This window comes from Hyla sarda, chromosome 1 (assembly GCF_029499605.1).
Source record: "Hyla sarda isolate aHylSar1 chromosome 1, aHylSar1.hap1, whole genome shotgun sequence".
Taxonomy (NCBI): Eukaryota; Metazoa; Chordata; class Amphibia; order Anura; family Hylidae; genus Hyla; species Hyla sarda.
This window is the reverse complement of record NC_079189.1, coordinates 400,264,743-400,284,977: the sequence shown is the minus strand read 5'-3', so window position 1 is coordinate 400,284,977 and position 20,235 is coordinate 400,264,743. Positions and strand designations below refer to the sequence as shown.

The 20,235-nt window shown below is 46.2% G+C and overlaps 1 gene segment (V, D, J or C); it reads left to right on the top strand.

Annotated features, from left to right (window-relative positions):
• The window catches only part of LOC130366634 (T cell receptor alpha variable 4-like), a 42,421-nt gene extending 24,736 nt beyond the window's left edge, over nucleotides 1-17,685 (top strand). Inside the window, 1 exon segment of the V gene segment in view lies at nucleotides 17,390-17,685. Coding sequence covers nucleotides 17,390-17,685 — 296 coding nt within the window.
• The last annotated feature ends 2,550 nt before the right edge of the window (nucleotides 17,686-20,235 follow it).

Here is a 20,235-nt window from a genome sequence, read left to right as displayed (position 1 = left end):
GGGATATGAGGAGGGAATTTGGGGTCGGGATATGAGGAGGGGATATGGGGTCAGGATTTAGTCATGGGATATGAGGACAAAAGCTTCCTCCTTTGTTGCTTTTCCTCCCCCACAAGGATAAATTAGGAAAAACTGGGCAGTGTCAGGTACTCAGCTAGTATCTATATATATATATAGAAAAACAAACAACAGTGTCACCAGCAGGAGGTTACTGTTACTGTGTGTTTTGTAACTGCTTCATCAGGAGAAGTTGTTGTGAATGCCACCTTTTATCTCAAAATCAACCAGGAAAACTAGGAAGTACTCTGATATGCTCAGATTTTTCAATGTAACCATAACTAAATAATTCCTCAGGGACCTGGGTAACTGTTTCTCAGGGTGGGTCACTACCTGGCCGGAGTGTTGGTTGTGCATGTGTAGTGTGTTATTAAACAGCAGTTAAAGAATATTCAATATGTAAAGTAGGCTGGTGGGGTTATGGGGCTTGGTTGAGGACATGGTTAGGGGTGTGGCATTTGTGTGTCTACTATAGGAAATAAAACAATATGACCTAACTACAGCCTCCTTCCAGGTCTGTTCACATAAGCCCTCTTTGCATATAGATTCTTCGTGCTGTCCATTTAAAGTGAAAGTCAACCACAGTACAGTCTGGAAGCTGAGTAATACCTTTTCGTGCATCATGTTTCTCCTTCGGATCCTGACTCTTGTTTTATCCTGACCCTGACCTAATTCCTGGATATCACTTCTGTCTTACCCTTGGGATTTTTCTTCTGAAACCTATTGTAACACTCCTGACTCTGACAGTTAAAAGGGGATTTTGAAAAAAAATTATTTTTTTTGTCATTTTGCTTTAATAAAGTTATATTACTTTGTTTCTGACACAAACATTGGTGGCTACAGGGAGCTCTGTGTCCGCTCTCAGGGGCGTAGCTTTAGGGGTGCAGAGGTAGCAGTCGCACCAGCGCCGTGGTCCCTAAGGGGGCCCGAAAGCACATCTGTAAAGAGTTTGAATGTCACTCTGTGTTTGCATGGGAGTCCCCCGGGTACTCCAGTTTCCTCCCACACTTTCAAGCATACTGATAGGTTTAGATTGTGAGCTCCGATGGGAAAAGGGACCAATTTGACTGTAAAGCACTGTAGAATTTGTGTGCGCTATATAATTAAAGAGTTATTATTATTTACAAAGTATTATAATTTTATTAAAGCAATATAGTTCCAGTTTAGTGCAATGTAGTTCCATTCCTAACTATTCTCCTGTCTCACCCCCAGGCTTGGTTGCTATCACGGGGGTGCAAGGGATTCTAGTCAATTCGTGACACCAGGGCACCTTAGCCTATACATGGTCCGAGGGGGAGACAGCTTCTCCTGGGCCACACATGGGGGGTAAGAAACATACCGACGTCGGGTTATGGATAACTGTCTTTTACCGAGCAGGTGTAGATGGTACAACACACAGTACAGACCAGAGGAGAAGGGATGCAATTCTATGAACTTGAGATGTGAGACTTGAAGATATCCCACGCTGACTAAGGTTCTGACAAGGTCCAATTACTAACACCGCCAGGGCTTGACTCACCACTCTATGGAGAACTCTTGCAGAATGGGGGGGCTGATTTGATTCAGAGATTTTCTCAGGCTTCCCTCTGGATTCACCACACATGAATTCCATCTCTTTTCCACACTGCAGCTCAGACTTAAAGGGGTATTCCAGGCAAAAACTTATTTTTATATATCAACTGGCTCCAGAAAGTTAAACAGATTTGTAAATTACTTCTATTAAAAAATCTTAATCCTTTCAGTACTTATGAGCTTCTGAAGTAAAGGTTGTTCTTTTCTGTCTAAGCGCTCTCTGATGACACCTGTCTCGGGAAACGCCCAGTTTAGAAGAGGTTTGCTATAGGGATTTGCTTCTAAACTGGGCGTTTCCCGAGACAGGTGTCATCAGACAGGGCTTAGACAGAAAAGAACAACCTTGACTTCAGAAGCTCATAAGTAATGAAAGGATTAAGATTTTTTATTATAAGTAATTTACAAATCTGTTTAACTTTCTGGATCCAGGAAAAAGTTTTTTCCTGGATAACCCCTTTAACTTTGGGCTCAACTGAACTGGGAAAACTCCTCCCCCCCCCCCCCCCCCTCTACACTATATACAGGAGAATTTGCTTTTGGGCAAACTGGGTCAAATGATTACCACTGCATCTCTATCTTAATCCCTTAAGGACCAAGCTCATTTTCACCTTAAGGACCAGAGCATTTTTTGCACATCTGACCACTGTCACTTTAAAGAGTAGCTCCCACCATCCTATTTTTTTTCTGTCCCTGCCTATTGCCAATCTATCCCTAACCCCCTCCCTGCTTTTAATTTTTATTTTTACTCTATTAACCCCTTAAGGACTCAGGTTTTTTCCGTTTTTGCACTTTCGTTTTTTCCTCCTTACCTTTTAAAAATCATAACCCTTTCAATTTTCTGCCTAAAAATCCATATTATGGCTTATTTTTTGCGTCGCCAATTCTACTTTGCAGTGACATTAGTCATTTTACCCAAAAATGTACGGCGAAACGGAAAAAAAATCATTGTGTGACAAAATCGAATAAAAAAACGCCATTTTGTATCTTTTGGGGGCTTCCGTTTCTACACAGTGCATATTTCGGTAAAAATTACACCTTATCATTATTTTGTAGGTCCATGCGGTTAAAATGATACCCTACTTATATAGGTTTGATTTTGTCGCACTTCTGGAAAAAATCATAACTACATGCAGGAAAATGTATACGTTTACAAATGTCATCTTCTGACCCCTATAACTTTTTATTTTGCCACGTACAGGGCAGTATGAGGACTCATTTTTTGCGCCGTGATCTTACGTTTTTATCAGTATAATTTTTGTTTTGATCGGACTTTTTGATCACTTTTTCTTCATTTTTTAATGGTTTAAAAAGTGACCAAAATACGCTTTTTTGGACTTTGGAATTTTTTTGCGCATACGCCATTGACCGTGCGGTTTAATTAATGATATATTTTTATAGTTAGGACATTTACGCATGCGGCGATACCACATATGTTTATTTTTATTTTTTTACACTGTTTTATTTTTTTATGGGAAAAGGGGGGTGATTCAAACTTTTATTAGGGAAGGGGTTAAATGACCTTTATTAACACTTTTTTTTAAATTTTTTTTGCAGTGTTATAGGTCCCATAGGGACCTATAACACTGCACACACTGATCTTTTACACAGATCACAGGCGTGTATTAACACGCCTGTGATCAGTGTTATCGGCGCTTGACTGCAGGCACGGAGCAGTCATTCGTCGATCGGACACCGAGGAGGCAGGTAAGGGCCCTCCCGGTGTCCTGCAAGCTGTTCGGGATGCCGCGATTTCACCGCGGCGGTCCCGAACAGCCTGACTGAGCAGCCGGGTCACTTTCACTTTAGAAGCGGCGGTCAGCTTTGACCACCGCTTCTAAAGGGTTAATACCGCACATCGCCGCGGTCGGCGATGTATGGTATTAGCCGCGGGTCCCGGCCATTGATGAGCGCCGGGACCGACGCGATATGATGCGGGATCGCGGCGCGATCCCGCATCATATCGCGGGAACCGGCGCAGGACGTAAATATACGTCCTGCGTCGTTAAGGGGTTAAAAATGCTTTTTGTCTGCCTGGCAGTGTGCTCACTACCAGGCAGACTTCCCCAGCAGGCACCGCATCACTGATGCCTGCTGGGGGGGGACTTCCGCCCTTAGTTCATCTACACAGGGTGCCTCCAGCTGTTTCATCACTACAACTCCCAGCTTGCCCTGACATCTATTGGCTGTCAGGGCATGCTGGGAGTTGTAGTATTGAAACAGCTGGAGGCACCCTGTGTAGATAAACTATTAGTTACATGCGGCGCTAGCCCGTCCCCTCCGTCTCCCTCCCCCCCCCCCACGCCATACCCTGTTCCCTCCATCACAACCCCCCCCCCCCCCCCCCCCATTACACTTACTGCAGAGTCCAGCAGCGGGCATGCAGGGACAGCGGCGGTGACGGCGACGAAGCGGCGGTGACGGCGATGAAGCGGCGATGGGCGGGAGGAGTGGCCTCCCAGCAAGTGGGGAGCCAATGCGCTCGCTCCCTGCCTGTCTGATTGACAGGCAGGGAGCGAGCGCAGGCTGAATGAAAAAGGACCGATGCCCGGCTGCATCAGTCCTTTTTCAGGCGTGACGTCAGGCTGCAGCCGGCCACTAGGAGGGAGACCCCTAGTGGCCGGTTTTCAAATGTAAATTAAACTATTTTAATAAAAAAATAAAAGTATATTAGAGATATGTTGTAGCACATAAGTACTACAACATATAAAAAAATAAAGTTGGTGACAGTGCCCATTTAAGCATTAATAACTCTGGGATGCTTTTACTTTTCATTCTGATTCAGAGATTGTTTTTTCGTGACACATTCTACTTTATGTTAATGGTAAATTTTCGCCGATACTTGCATCATTTCTTGGTGAAAAATTCCAAAATTTGATGAAAAAATGTAAAATTTTTAATTTTTTTCATTTTTGAAGCTCTCTGCTTATAAGGAAAATGGACATTCCAAATAAATGACCAGTGACCAGTTCAGTTTTGAAGTGGATTTGAAGGGCCTTCATATTAGAAATACCCCACAATTGACCCCATTATAAAAACTGCACCCCTCAAAGTATTCAAAATGACATTCAGTAAGTGTGTTATCCCTTTAGATGTTTAACAGGAATAGCAGCAAAGGGGTAAAAGGAGAAAAATCCTCTCAAAATTTGTAACCCAATTTCTCTCGAGTAAGGAAATACCTCATATGTGTGTGCCAAGTGTTCGGCGGGCACAGTAGAGGGCTCAGAAGGGAGGGAGCGACAATGGGATTTTGGAGAGTGAGTTTTTCTGAAATGTTTTTTGGGGGGCATGTCACATATAGGAAGCCCCTATGGTGCCAGAACAGCAGAAAAAAAACCACATGGCATACTATTTTGGAAACTACACCCTCAAGGCACGTAACAAGGGGTCCAGTGAGCCTTAACACCCCACAGGTGTTTGACGACTTTTTGTTAAAGTCGGATGTGTAAATGAAAAAAAAAAAAAAAACATTTTCCCTAAAGTGCAGTTTTTCCCACAAATTTACCATTTTTACGAAGGGTAGTGGGAGAAAATGCCCCCAAAATTTGTAACCCCATCTCTTCTGAGTATGGAAATACTCCATTTTAGGATGTTAAATGCTCTGCCGGCAAACTACAATGCTCAGAAGAGAAGGAGTCACATTTGACTTTTGGAAAGCAAATTTTGCTGATGGTTTTTTGGGGGGCATGTTGCATTTAGGGAGCCACTATGGTGCCAGAACAGCAAAAAAAAAAAAAAAAATACAAGGCATACTATTTTGGAAACTAAACCCCTCAAGGAACGTAACAAGGGGTATAGTAAGCCTTAACACCTCACAGGTGTTTGACGACTTTTTGTTAAAGTGAAAAAAAAAAATTTCACAAAAATGCTGGTTTTTCCACAAATTTGACATTTTTACAAAGGGTAATAGGAGAAAATTACCCCCAAAATTTGTAACTCCATTTCTTCTGAGTATGGAAATACCCCATGTGTGGACATCAAGTGCTCTGCTGGTGAACTACAATGCTCAGAAGAGAAGGAGTGCCATTGAGCTTTTGGAAATTTGTTTGGAATGAAAGTCAGGGGCCATGTGTGTTTACAAAGCCCCCATGGTGCCAGAACAGTGGACCCCCACATATGACCCCATTTTGGAAACTACACACCTCATAGAATTTAATAAGGGGTGCAGTGATCATTTACACCCCACTGGCGTTTTACAGATCCTTGGAACAGTGGGCTGTGCAAATGGAAACTTAAATTTTTCATTTTTACGGACCACTGTTCCAAAGTTCTGTCAGTCACCTATTCTGTCAGACACCGTAAATGCTCACTGTACCCCTTAATACATTATGTGAGGGGTGTAGTTTCCAAAATGGGGTCACATGTGGGGGGGGGGGGGTCATCGTTCTGGCACTATAGGGGCTTTGTAAACACACGTGGCATTCAATTCCAGACACATTTTCTCTTCAAAAGCCCAATGGCGCTCCTTCTCTTCTGATCATTGTAGTTCGCCCGCAGAGCACTTTACATCCACATTTGGGGTATCTCCTTACTCAGGAGAAATTGCGTTACAAATTGCGTAACAAATTGCATTACAAATTGCGTTACAAATTGTTTCCTTGAAATACGATGGCTCCGAAGTGAGAGAGCACCATGCGCATTTGAGGACTAAATTAGGGATTGCATAGGGGTGGTCATTGTTGTTTTGCAATAGCTGGAGGCTCCATTTTGGAAACACTGGCGTACGATTTGTTTATAATTTTTATTGGGGGGGGACAGTGTAAGGGGGTGTACATGTAGTGTTTTAACCTTTATTATGTGTTATTGTAGTGTAGTGTTTTTAGGGTACATTCACATGGGCGGAGGTTTACAGTGAGTTTCCCGCTAGGAGTTTGCGCTGCAGTGAAAAAACTCCCTATAAACCTGCCCATGTGAATGTACCCTGTACATTCACATGGGGGGAAAACCTCCAGCTGTTTCAAAACTATAACTCCCAGCATGTACTGACAGACTGTGCATGCTGGGAGTTGTACTTTTGCAACAGCGGAGAACAGTTGGAGAACCTTCAGTTAGGTTCTGTTACCTAACTCAGTATTTTCCAACCAGTGTGCCTCCAGCTGTTGCCAAACTACAACTCCCAACATGTACTGATCGCCAAAGGGCATTCTGGGAGATGTAACAGCTGCAGGTACGCAACTACAACTCCCAGCATGCCGAGACAGCTGTTTGCTGTGTGGACATGCTGGGATTTGCAGTTTTGCAAAATCTGGAGGGCTACAGTTTAGTGACCACTGCACAGTGATCGCCAAATGGTGGCCTACCAGCTGTTGCAAAACTGCAAATCCCAGCATGCCCAGACAGCTGGGAGTTGGAGTTTTGCAATATCTGGAGGACTACAGTTTAGAGACCACTGTATAATGGTCTCAAACTGTAGCCCTCCAGCTGTTGCTAGGCAACTCACCGGCTTCCGTAGGATCCGGGGAGCCGCATCGCCGTGCTCTTCTGCCGCCAATACCCGCCTGCTGCCACTGCCGATGGCTAGGTGGACTTCGGTGCCGGTCCCCTTTGGTTTCCCCGTTCTGCCCTGCCTATTGTGGGTGGGCAGAACAGGGAAACGAAAGTTAACCCCCCCACCCCCAATCTGTTATTGGTCGTCGCTTCTTGATGACCAAAAGCAGGGATAGGAGGGGTGGCACCCCTGCCACCTCACTCCTATCCTTTCAGGGGAATCGTGGGTGTCTTGGACAACCCCGACCCCCTTATTTTCTGGGTCACCGGGTCACCATAGACCCGTATGACCCGGGATTGGAGCAAATCAGTGTGAATTCACCGGTGATTTGCGGCGATCGACGAAATTTGCATGCTCATGTGCATGGAGTGCCTGCTGATCGATATCAGCAGTCACCCTGGTCCGGTCCCCGCCCGGAGCGTGGCAGGGACTGAAATTCCCACGGGTGTAAAGGTACGCCCTTGGTCCTAAAGTACTAGCGTATCCAGTACGTAAATAACATAATGAATCCAGTAAACACAGTAAATAGAATAAAGTGCTATAACAGGATAACTGTTACGCCGAGCGCTCCGGGTTCCCGCTCCTCCCCGGAGCGCTCGCTTCACCTCCTCCGCTGCAGCGCCCCGGTCACGTCCTCTGACCCGGGGCGCTGCGATCCTGCTGCTAGCCGGGATGCGATTCGCGATGCGGGTAGCGCCCGCTCGCGATGCGCACCCCGGCTCTCCTACCTGACTCGCTCCCCGTCTGTTCTGTCCCGGCGCGCGCGGCCCCGCTCCCTAGGGCGCGCGCGCGCCGGGTCTCTGCGATTTAAAGGGCCACTGCGCCGCTGATTGGCGCAGTGGTTCCAATTAGAGTTATCACCTGTGCACTCCCTATATTACCTCACTTCCCTTGCACTCCCTTGCCGGATCTTGTTGCCTTAGTGCCAGTGAAAGCGTTCCTTGTGTGTCCCTTGCCAGTGTTTCCAGACCTTCTGCCGTTGCCCCTGACTACGATCCTTGCTGCCTGCCCCGACCTTCTGCTACGTCCGACCTTGCTTCTGCCTACTCCCTTGTACCGCGCCTATCTTCAGCAGCCAGAGAGGTGAGCCGTTGCTAGTGGATACGACCTGGTCACTACCGCCGCAGCAAGACCATCCCGCTTTGCGGCGGGCTCTGGTGAAAACCAGTAGTGACTTAGAACCGGTCCACTAGCACGGTCCACGCCAATCCCTCTCTGGCACAGAGGGTCCACTACCTGCCAGCCGGCATCGTGACAGTAGATCCGGCCATGGATCCCGCTGAAGTTCCTCTGCCAGTTGTCGCTGACCTCACCACGGTGGTCGCCCAGCAGTCACAACAGATTGCGCAACAAGGCCAACAGCTGTCTCAACTGACCGTTATGCTACAACAGTTGCTACCACAGCTTCAGCAGTCATCTCCTCCGCCAGCTCCTGCACCTCCTCCGCAGCGAGTGGCCGCTCCTGGGATACGCTTATCCTTGCCGGATAAGTTTGATGGGGACTCTAAGTTTTGCCGTGGCTTCCTTTCCCAATGTTCCCTGCATCTGGAGATGATGTCGGACCTGTTTCCCACTGAAAGGTCTAAGGTGGCTTTCGTAGTCAGTCTTCTGTCCGGAAAAGCCCTGTCATGGGCCACACCGCTCTGGGACCGCAATGACCCCGTCACTGCCTCAGTACACTCCTTCTTCTCGGAAATCCGAAGTGTCTTTGAGGAACCTGCCCGAGCCTCTTCTGCTGAGACTGCCCTGTTGAACCTGGTCCAGGGTAATTCTTCCGTTGGCGAGTATGCCGTACAATTCCGTACACTTGCTTCAGAATTGTCCTGGAATAATGAGGCCCTCTGCGCGACCTTCAAAAAAGGCCTATCCAGCAACATTAAAGATGTTCTGGCCGCACGAGAAATTCCTGCTAATCTACATGAACTTATTCACCTAGCCACTCGCATTGACATGCGTTTTTCTGAAAGGCGTCAGGAACTCCGCCAAGATATGGACTCTGTTCGCACGAGGCGTTTCGTCTCCTCGGCTCCTCTCTCCTCTGGTCCCCTGCAATCTGTTCCTGTGCCTCCCGCCGTGGAGGCTATGCAGGTCGACCGGTCTCGCCTGACACCTCAAGAGAGGACACGACGCCGTATGGAGAACCTCTGCCTGTACTGTGCTAGTACCGAACACTTCCTGAGGGATTGTCCTATCCGTCCTCCCCGCCTGGAAAGACGTATGCTGACTCCGCACAAGGGTGAGACAGTCCTTGATGTCTACTCTGCTTCTCCACGTCTTACTGTGCCTGTGCGGATGTCTGCTTCTGCCTTCTCCTTCTCTACAGTGGCCTTCTTGGACTCTGGTTCTGCAGGAAATTTTATTTTGGCCTCTCTCGTCAACAGGTTCAACATCCCAGTGACCAGTCTCGCCAGACCCCTCTACATCAATTGTGTAAATAATGAAAGATTGGACTGTACCATACGTTTCCGCACGGAGCCCCTTCTTATGAGCATCGGATCTCATCATGAGAGGATTGAACTTTTGGTCCTCCCCAATTGCACCTCGGAGATTCTCCTTGGACTTCCCTGGCTTCAACTTCATTCCCCAACCCTGGATTGGTCCACTGGGGAGATCAAGAGTTGGGGGTCCTCTTGTTCCAAGAACTGTCTAAAACCGGTTCCCAGTAACCCTTGCCGTAACTCTGTGGTTCCTCCAGTAACCGGTCTCCCCAAGGCCTATATGGACTTCGCGGATGTTTTCTGCAAAAAACAAGCTGAGACTCTACCTCCTCACAGGCCTTATGATTGCCCTATCGACCTCCTCCCGGGTACTACTCCACCCCGGGGCAGAATTTATCCTCTCTCTGCCCCAGAGACTCTTGCCATGTCCGAATACGTCCAGGAGAATCTAAAAAGGGGCTTTATCCGTAAATCCTCCTCTCCTGCCGGAGCCGGATTTTTCTTTGTCTCCAAAAAAGATGGCTCCCTACGTCCTTGCATTGACTACCGCGGTCTTAATAAAATCACGGTTAAGAACCGCTACCCCTTACCCCTCATCTCTGAACTCTTTGATCGCCTCCAAGGTGCCCACATCTTCACTAAATTGGACTTAAGAGGCGCCTATAACCTCATCCGCATCAGAGAGGGGGACGAGTGGAAAACGGCATTTAACACCAGAGATGGACACTTTGAGTATTTGGTCATGCCCTTTGGACTGTGCAATGCCCCTGCCGTCTTCCAAGACTTTGTCAATGAAATTTTTCGTGATCTATTATACTCCTGTGTTGTGGTATATCTGGACGATATCCTAATTTTTTCTGCCAATCTAGAGGAACACCGCCGGCATGTCCGTATGGTTCTTCAGAGACTTCGTGACAACCAACTCTATGCCAAAATTGAGAAATGTCTGTTTGAATGCCAATCTCTTCCTTTTCTAGGATATTTGGTCTCTGGCCAGGGACTACAGATGGATCCAGACAAACTCTCTGCCGTCTTAAATTGGCCACGCCCCTCCGGACTCCGTGCTATCCAACGCTTTTTGGGGTTCGCCAATTATTACAGGCAATTTATTCCACATTTTTCTACCATTGTGGCTCCTATCGTGGCTTTAACCAAGAAAAATGCTGATCCCAAGTCCTGGCCTCCTCAAGCAGAAGACTCCTTTAAACAACTCAAGTCTGCCTTTTCTTCGGCTCCCGTGCTCTCCAGACCTGACCCTTCCAAACCCTTCCTATTGGAGGTTGATGCCTCCTCAGTAGGAGCTGGAGCTGTTCTTCTTCAAAAAAATCCTTCCGGGCATGCTGTCACTTGTGGTTTTTTCTCTAGGACCTTCTCTCCAGCGGAGAGGAACTACTCCATCGGGGATCGAGAGCTTCTAGCCATTAAATTAGCACTTGAGGAATGGAGGCATCTGCTGGAGGGATCAAGATTTCCTGTTATTATCTACACCGACCACAAGAACCTCTCCTACCTCCAGTCGGCCCAACGGCTGAACCCTCGCCAGGCCCGGTGGTCTCTGTTCTTTGCCCGATTTAATTTTGAGATTCACTTTCGTCCTGCCGATAAGAACATTAGAGCCGATGCTCTCTCTCGTTCCTCGGATGCCTCAGAAGTTGATCTCCCTCCGCAACACATCATTCCACCTGACTGCCTGATCTCCACTTCTCCTGCCTCCATCAGACAGACTCCTCCAGGAAAGACCTTTGTTTCTCCACGCCAACGCCTCGGAATCCTCAAATGGGGTCACTCCTCCCATCTCGCAGGTCATGCGGGCATCAAGAAATCTGTGCAACTCATCTCCCGCTTCTATTGGTGGCCGACTCTGGAGACGGATGTTGGGGACTTTGTGCGAGCCTGCACTATCTGTGCCCGGGATAAGACTCCTCGCCAGAAGCCCGCCGGTTTTCTTCATCCTCTGCCTGTCCCCGAACAGCCTTGGTCTCTGATTGGTATGGATTTTATTACTGATTTACCCCCTTCCCGTGGCAACACCGTTATTTGGGTGGTCGTTGATCGATTCTCCAAAATGGCACATTTCATTCCTCTTCCTGGTCTTCCTTCAGCGCCTCAGTTGGCTAAACAATTTTTTGTACACATTTTTCGTCTTCACGGGTTGCCTACGCAGATTGTCTCGGATAGAGGGGTCCAATTCGTGTCTAAATTCTGGAGAGCTCTCTGTAAACAACTCAAGATTAAATTAAATTTTTCCTCTGCATATCATCCCCAGTCCAATGGACAAGTAGAAAGAATTAACCAGATCCTGGGTGATTATTTGCGACATTTTGTTTCCTCCCGCCAGGATGACTGGGCAGATCTCCTTCCATGGGCCGAATTCTCGTATAACTTCAGGGTCTCTGAATCTTCCTCCAAATCCCCATTTTTCGTGGTGTACGGCCGTCACCCTCTTCCCCCCCTCCCTACCCCCTTGCCCTCTGGTCTGCCCGCTGTGGATGAAATTTCTCGTGACCTTTCCATTATATGGAGAGAGACCCAAAATTCTCTCTTACAGGCTTCTTCACGCATGAAGAGGTTCGCGGATAAGAAAAGAAGAGCTCCCCCCGTTTTTTCCCCTGGAGACAAGGTATGGCTCTCCGCTAAATATGTCCGCTTCCGTGTCCCTAGCTACAAGTTGGGACCACGCTATCTTGGTCCTTTCAAAATTCTGTGTCAAATTAATCCTGTCTCTTATAAACTTCTTCTTCCTCCTTCTCTTCGTATCCCTAATGCCTTTCACGTCTCTCTTCTCAAACCACTCATCCTCAACCGTTTTTCTCCCAAATCTGTTCCTCCCACTCCTGTTTCCGGCTCCTCGGACGTCTTCTCGGTCAAGGAGATTTTGGCTGCCAAAAAGGTCAGAGGAAAAAATTTTTTTTTAGTAGACTGGGAGGGTTGTGGTCCTGAAGAGAGATCCTGGGAACCTGAGGACAACATCCTTGACAAAAGTCTGCTCCTCAGGTTCTCAGGCTCCAAGAAGAGGGGGAGACCCAAGGGGGGGGGTACTGTTACGCCGAGCGCTCCGGGTTCCCGCTCCTCCCCGGAGCGCTCGCTTCACCTCCTCCGCTGCAGCGCCCCGGTCACGTCCTCTGACCCGGGGCGCTGCGATCCTGCTGCTAGCCGGGATGCGATTCGCGATGCGGGTAGCGCCCGCTCGCGATGCGCACCCCGGCTCTCCTACCTGACTCGCTCCCCGTCTGTTCTGTCCCGGCGCGCGCGGCCCCGCTCCCTAGGGCGCGCGCGCGCCGGGTCTCTGCGATTTAAAGGGCCACTGCGCCGCTGATTGGCGCAGTGGTTCCAATTAGAGTTATCACCTGTGCACTCCCTATATTACCTCACTTCCCTTGCACTCCCTTGCCGGATCTTGTTGCCTTAGTGCCAGTGAAAGCGTTCCTTGTGTGTCCCTTGCCAGTGTTTCCAGACCTTCTGCCGTTGCCCCTGACTACGATCCTTGCTGCCTGCCCCGACCTTCTGCTACGTCCGACCTTGCTTCTGCCTACTCCCTTGTACCGCGCCTATCTTCAGCAGCCAGAGAGGTGAGCCGTTGCTAGTGGATACGACCTGGTCACTACCGCCGCAGCAAGACCATCCCGCTTTGCGGCGGGCTCTGGTGAAAACCAGTAGTGACTTAGAACCGGTCCACTAGCACGGTCCACGCCAATCCCTCTCTGGCACAGAGGGTCCACTACCTGCCAGCCGGCATCGTGACAATAACCATTGTAACTGTGAGCCCAACTCAAGAGCAGCAGGCATTCCCGAGAAGAGCCGCAGCCCACAGGGCAGCATTTGGTACTGGGACACTAAACTTTCACATTCTGACTGCTCTATTGGTGACCACCCTTGCCTTTTTCTTCACTACACTACTGTAAAAGTGTTACAAGGTCTTACGTGTGAATGGGGAGCAGATGTTTTATATTTGGTGTTATTGCTCTCACACTCTCTAATACTGGTGACTGAAAGTTCATATTTACACTTTAAGCTTTTTTATCTATGGACATCACAGACCCAGTTGATTATACAGCTGTCCCCTGCTTTCACTATGGCAAGAGAAAAGCTGTTCCTGTTGGCCTCTGATGTCATAGGAGGTGTTGCAGCATAATGGCACTATATGGAACAGGATGACCAATAAAAAGTAAAATGTTTTGTTTTAGGCACTATTTATATGCTAGATCTTAACAAAAATGTGACTAAGAGTAGTATTGTTTAGTGCACAAGAAAGGTTGCCTGTGGCAAGGATTCCAAGGATCCTGTTCATACTTAAAGCCTGTGTGGCTCTACTGAAACGTCAATGGTCCTGCAGGGGGTGTGGGTGTCCCATGTAACCCTTCCTTAGGCGTGCACATTTTGGTACAGTGGTAGAAATCCCTTCAGGTGTGCCCCTGTGTACTGGTGGGTGATATTGATAGGGATGCCCTTGGAGCCATGGTACTTGCAGTTGACCAGACAAAGAGAGACAAGGAAAAGACACAACACAATATTATTTCTACTTCTTTAGCTGTAAACAGCAGTTACAGTTTGTGGTAATACAGGTGTAATTTAGGAGCCTTAGAATACCATCATTTGTCACAATCCCAGATATGTGGGTGCAATGCTGGTGTCACGTATAGGCAGGGAACAGTGGAGCCCTATTTCACAAGCACTGTCCCTACCTATTACCTATCTGCCCTAAGTGACAGATCGCCAACCACGATGACAAACCCTTCCTGCTAAGTGCCCAGCAGCTTTGTCAAAATAAAATACAAAAACAGTAGGAGTCGGGAAACAGCTGGAGGCACACAAACTAACAGAGATACACTAAGACATACACACGGTCAATTCAATGTTAGTATAGCCGAAGTCGGAACCACGAGATAGTGGAGTGCAGGAATGTACAGCAAGAGAAGAGTCAAGGAAAAAGCCAAAGATTATTAAACCAGCATTTATCTAGTATGTAGGAGGTTACAGCTAAGGTATAACCTTTCACAGACATTGAACTGATCACTACTCCTAGCTTATATAGGCAGGTGATCAGTTCAATGTATTGACTCTTCTCTTCCTCTAGTCAAGGAGGCCACTTACTGGTCCCTGCCTTCTTGAACTAAAGGTTTCTCCTTTAACAGGCAAGATTTGAAAAATCTGAATGCCGTGCAAAAGTTAATTTCTTTCAGAAATGCAACTTAAAAGGTGAAACTAATATATGAGAGAGACTCATTACATGCTTAGCAAGACAGTTCAAGCTGTGATTTGTCATAATTGTGTTGATTATTGCTTACAGCTCATGAAAACCCTAAATCCCCACTATATTATATGATTTGTCATGTCATCTGCTAGTGTTTGTCCACTGTGCTTCCTCAAAGGGCTACTCCACTAGAAAAAAACATTTTTTTAAAGCAACTGGTGCCAGAAAGGCAAACAGATTTGTAAATTACTTCTATTTAAAAATCTTAATCTTTCCGGGACTCATCAGCTGCTGTATGCTCCAGAGGAAGTTCTTTTCTTTTTGAATTTCCTTTCTGTCTGACCACAGTGCTCTATGCTTACATCTCTGTCCATTTTAGGAACTGTCCAGAGTAGGAGTAAATCCCACAGAAAACCTATCCTGCTCTCGACAGTTCCGGACATGGACAGAGGTGTCAGCAGAGAGCACTGTGGTCAGACAGAAAAAGAAATTCAAAAAGAAAAGAACATCCTGTGGAGCATACAGCATCTGATAAGTACTGGATAGATTAAGATTGATAAATAGCAGTAATTTACAAATCTGTTTAACTTTCTGGCACCAGTTGATTAAAAAAAAAAAAAAATGTTTCCCAGAGGAGTACACCTTTAAGTCCAGGGTCAACACATTCATCTACCAGGAGATTTTTGAAGCACTTCATGCTTTCTTCTGCAGACGAGTTGCATTACTGAAATAGATTAACTTTTGCACGATATTCTAATTTTTCCAGTTTCACCTGTATGTATAGGTAGGGACCTGTCAGTCAAGCCCAGTGAGGTGGAGAGAAGCATCCGAGAGCCACCTACTTGACTTTACACCCAGTTTATCATTAAAACTAAGATGTCTGCATAATTATATGTGATGTCCCGGTACAGGATATGCATCCCACTGTCCTATCAGTTTGAGTTCCTGAACATACCCAGGACTCACCTGCAGTGTACCCGCATGATGTGTTTAGTTGTACATTAAATGTAAAGAACCTGTGATATGGTCACATGGTTGTTAGTCATATGATTATGGTTGTCACACATTAAACTCACATGTTTTGTTACCCAGAGAACACCAGAGGACCAAATGACCCACAGCTAGCCTATGGGCTCCTTGCTCAGCCCCCCTTTATAAGAGGGGGAGGTACTGCAATCTGTCTACTTTTGGCTCTTCCACCACACTTTCTGCTGAGGTCAAGTCCAGTCCAGACGTCTCAAAGCCAGTGTGCAGCACATCTGGAGGCCTCAAGCCTAAATTACAGCTGCAAGTCAGTAAGTCAAGTCATCTCTGTCTGCTGTCACTATCTTCAGTCAAGTCAAGTTTATTATAGTCAGCGTGGCTGTGCTAAAGTCTGTCAAAGTCACTACAAGTCCCAGCAAGCTGCAAGGTCTCTTGTGTTACTGGTCACCTCTCTGGGATCCTGGCCTAGTTGTAAAGACTATACCATCTGTCTACCTCAGTAAAGCTACGGTTAACCCTAACCTGACTTTGGACTATTATTTACCTTCCGTACCATTCGGGTGGTTCTCGGTGAAAACCACGCCCTGGCGTCACGAACATTAAGGAGTTAACACCATCTGCCCTTGTGCTACAACAACTGCCTCATACACCTCACATCGCACCCCCGTGGCACACCACATATAAAAAAATTAATCATTCAGATGGTGTCACTTTGCACAGACACCATTAGTTTTGTGAACTTCTGCTAGTGAGATGAGCATTTAGCACTTTTTTCATATGTGTAAATAAAAAGTGTCTATAGGGTTGAGAAGATCACCTCCAGATCACAGCATTTCCACCCTTTACAGTACACAGCAGAGAGGTGAAAGTAGCAATAAGGGATGAAATTGCTGGGCACTTGTGGCCTCCCTTTGGATGCTTGCAGCATATTAGCATATATATATATATATATATATATATATATATATATATATATATATCACAAATTTCTCTGCTTACATTCAGAAGTTCACAAACAGATCTAAACAGATGCTTGTGAAGGTGCTTTTAACCCCTTCCAGGAGTTCTGGTTAGATATATAGGGAATCAATACTAGCTCACAAATTTCTTATAAAACTAGACTAGAGGAGTCACTAGAGGAGATATTTTATTTTGTACAGTTCTAGTAGAGTAAATGTCACTAGGTGGCACTATGGTGTTGGCACTAAATATATGTTTACATTTCTCTGAAGACCTAGGGGTGGGATCATCATACGTAACTGAAGCAAAGGCAAGAAAATCTTCCCACATGCAGAACATTACTCACATTCAGCAGTCACATACTGCACATTCACAAAGATTTTTTTTTTAATTGTCTACAAGGAACATGTTTTTTTTCAAGGCCACAGTAATATTTATTTTAAGTAAGTATATGTCTGACTTAGACAACTTATATATAGTTCATAGAGCATAAATCCAGTCTTTTACATTTTTCAAGTGTTTAGTCTCTGGTGGCCTTCCATCTATGGCTCTCCAGCATGTGACTGTCAGGGTATGATGGGTGTTGTAGTTCTACAACAGCTGGAAAAACACATGTTGGAGCAGACAATCTTTCTTTATTACACTATATTATGTAGTTATATCAGTGATGAATTATTTACTTGTCACATGTATGCTTTTCAGGCATTCCATGCACCTGTAATGTCGTACAAGAAGCCAGACAAGAAGGTTTAGCAGGAGAAGATTTAAATCTCAAATGTGACCATGCCGCTATAACTACTGGTGACTACATTCGCTGGTACAGGATGCTTCCTGGTCAAGGACCAGTACATGTAATTGGTAGCTTCCAGGACACTGACCTGCTAAACAATAAGCATAAATTAACTTTTAATGAAGGAAGAAAATCTAGTGTTCTCCTTATACGTGATATCAAGCCTGAAGACAGTGCTGTGTATCTCTGTGCTCAGAGTGACACATAGGTACACACGTATTTCCTGCCTGTACAACATAACTATAATTACATACATACATACAGTATACAGTTCAGCGTATCATAGATTAGTAGACTAAGCAAAACCCTAAGCTGTGTGGTGTTGAATGTCAATTTTCATTCACTGTGATCAGTGGCCTTGGGGGTTCCTAATGGACAGACCCCCAGTGATCAACTTGTTAACCCATAGCCAGTAATGGTATAACTTATTCCTCTCTAAATTCAATGAGGAAAAATGTATCAACCAGTTACCAGCACATTCTAGGCATTTAAATGCACCAAGATTCTGGCAAACAACATTTAAGACATATTAATGACACTTTTAACCCAAAAAAGAATGACTTTCTGTGACACTCCACAAAGTTTCAAATTTCTGTCTAATAACAGTGTGTTTCAGCGTAATTTTGAAGACCTACTTCAGTACTTTAAAACATTCACAGGATAGGGAATACGTAGTGGAATCTGACCACTGAGAACCCCAAAACGATCTCCAGAAAGGGGCCCGGTCTCTTACTGTCCACAGAGCAGCATTTGGGCACTCTCTGCATGCATACTGAAACTCCCATAGAGAATGCATTGAGTGATTGCCAACATGCTGTCCCGTGCAGAGGGACAGACAGGTCCCCTTTGTAAACATAGCAAAGGGGGAGGGTGGGGAGGGGGGTCTCAGAGGTGCCGTCCCCCCATTATCAGAAACTAATACCTATCCTGTGGTGCTTCTTAGACATATCAGTAGATCAGTAGTTTGAGGCTGTTTCCACTTGTTTTTTTTTTTTTATTGCAAAAACAAGCCACAGTGTTTGTTTGTTTTTACAGCAAAAGTACAGCAACCAGATGTTGGCAGGGAGTCAATAAGGAATTATAAAATGTCAAACCTGTGGCATCGGCTCAAGTTGTGGTGACATGGGGGTGCAAGGTATACTTGTCAATTCGTGATTCCAGGGCACAATTAGCCTATACACGGTTCGAGGTGGAGACAGCTTCTCCTGGGCCAGGCAGGGAGGTAACAAACACACCACACCAGGTTACGGATAACTGTCTTTTACTGAGGCAGGAGCAGATGGTACAACACTCACAGTATGGAGCAGAGTTGAAGGAATGCAGAGTAACCCTTGGGAGCCCTGTTGCCTTGCTGAGATTTATAGTGCTTTCCAACCACTTGAATTCGATAGACTTGGAGATTAAGAGATATCCTACGCTGACTAGGGTTCTGCTAAGGTCCAATTTTATTGATACCGCCAGGATATGACTATTAGCTAGCTCATCTCAGTGACTCAGCACTGACCTGAAACTAAACTGGGGCAACTCCCCCCTACACTATATACAGGGCAATTTGGGGGTTCCCATTGGGTGGACAGGGTCACCTGGTTACTAGAGATGTCGCGAATTGTTCGCCCGTGAACAGTTCCCGGCAAATTTCGCATGTCCGAGTTTGCATCGCCGGGCGAACATATGTGAAGTTCGATCTGCCCCCTATACTTTAACATTGCAGTAAACTTTGACCCTGTGAGTCAGAGTCAGCAGACACATTACAGCCAATCAGCATCAGTCCCTCCCTTCCAGACCCTCCTACCTCTTGCACGGATGCCATTTTACCCTCATTCAGCATGCTGCAGGCTTAGGAAGTGGAGGGTTAGAGAAGCTGCTCCTGTTGTATAGGGAAAGCGATAGCTAGGTTGCTGCTAGGTGGTGTATTCAGGGTCCAGTTTACTCCTAAAGCACTAGTATAACATCTGGTTTAAGGACAGCACCCAAAAAAGCCCTTTCTAGGGCTGAAAGATATCAGTCCTGGTTGGGAGGGAACCGCTGGTTAAAAGGGGTACTCCAGAATCAAACTTAAGTTCCTTCAAGCAACTAACTACTACAGTATTCTAAGAGCTCTTTGAATTGTCACAGCAGGAACAATTAACAGCTTTAAAACAAGGTTAGATACATTCCTGGAACAAAATAACATTAACGCTTATGCAGAATTATGAAACTACATCCCTTCCCCTTATCCCCTTACACCCTTCCCTTCAATTGCCTGGTTGGGCTATATCAGTCCGTTGATCTTGCAACAGCTGGAGGCAGCCTGGTTGGGAGGGAACCGCTGGTTAAAAGGGGTACTGGAGAATCAAACTTAAGTTTCTTCAAGCAGCTAACTACTACAGTATTCAAAGGGCTGAAAGATATCAGTCCGTTAGTCTTGCAACAGCTGGAGGCACCCTGGTTGGGAGGGAACCGCTGGTTAAAAGGGGTACTCCAGAATCAAACTAAAGTTCCTTCAAGCAACTAACTACTACAGTATTTAAAGGGCTGAAAGATATCAGTCCGTGTGTTTTGCAACAGCTGTAGGTACCCTGGTTGGGGACCACTGCTTAAAAGGGGAACTCCGCTGGCAAGCTTTTTTTCTTTAAATCAACTAACTACTACAGTATTCAAAGGGCAGAAAGATATCAGTCCGTTAGTCTTGCAACAGCTGGAGGTACCCTGGTTGGGAGGGAACCGCTGGTTAAAAGGGGTACTCCAGAATCAAACTAAAGTTCCTTCAAGCAACTAA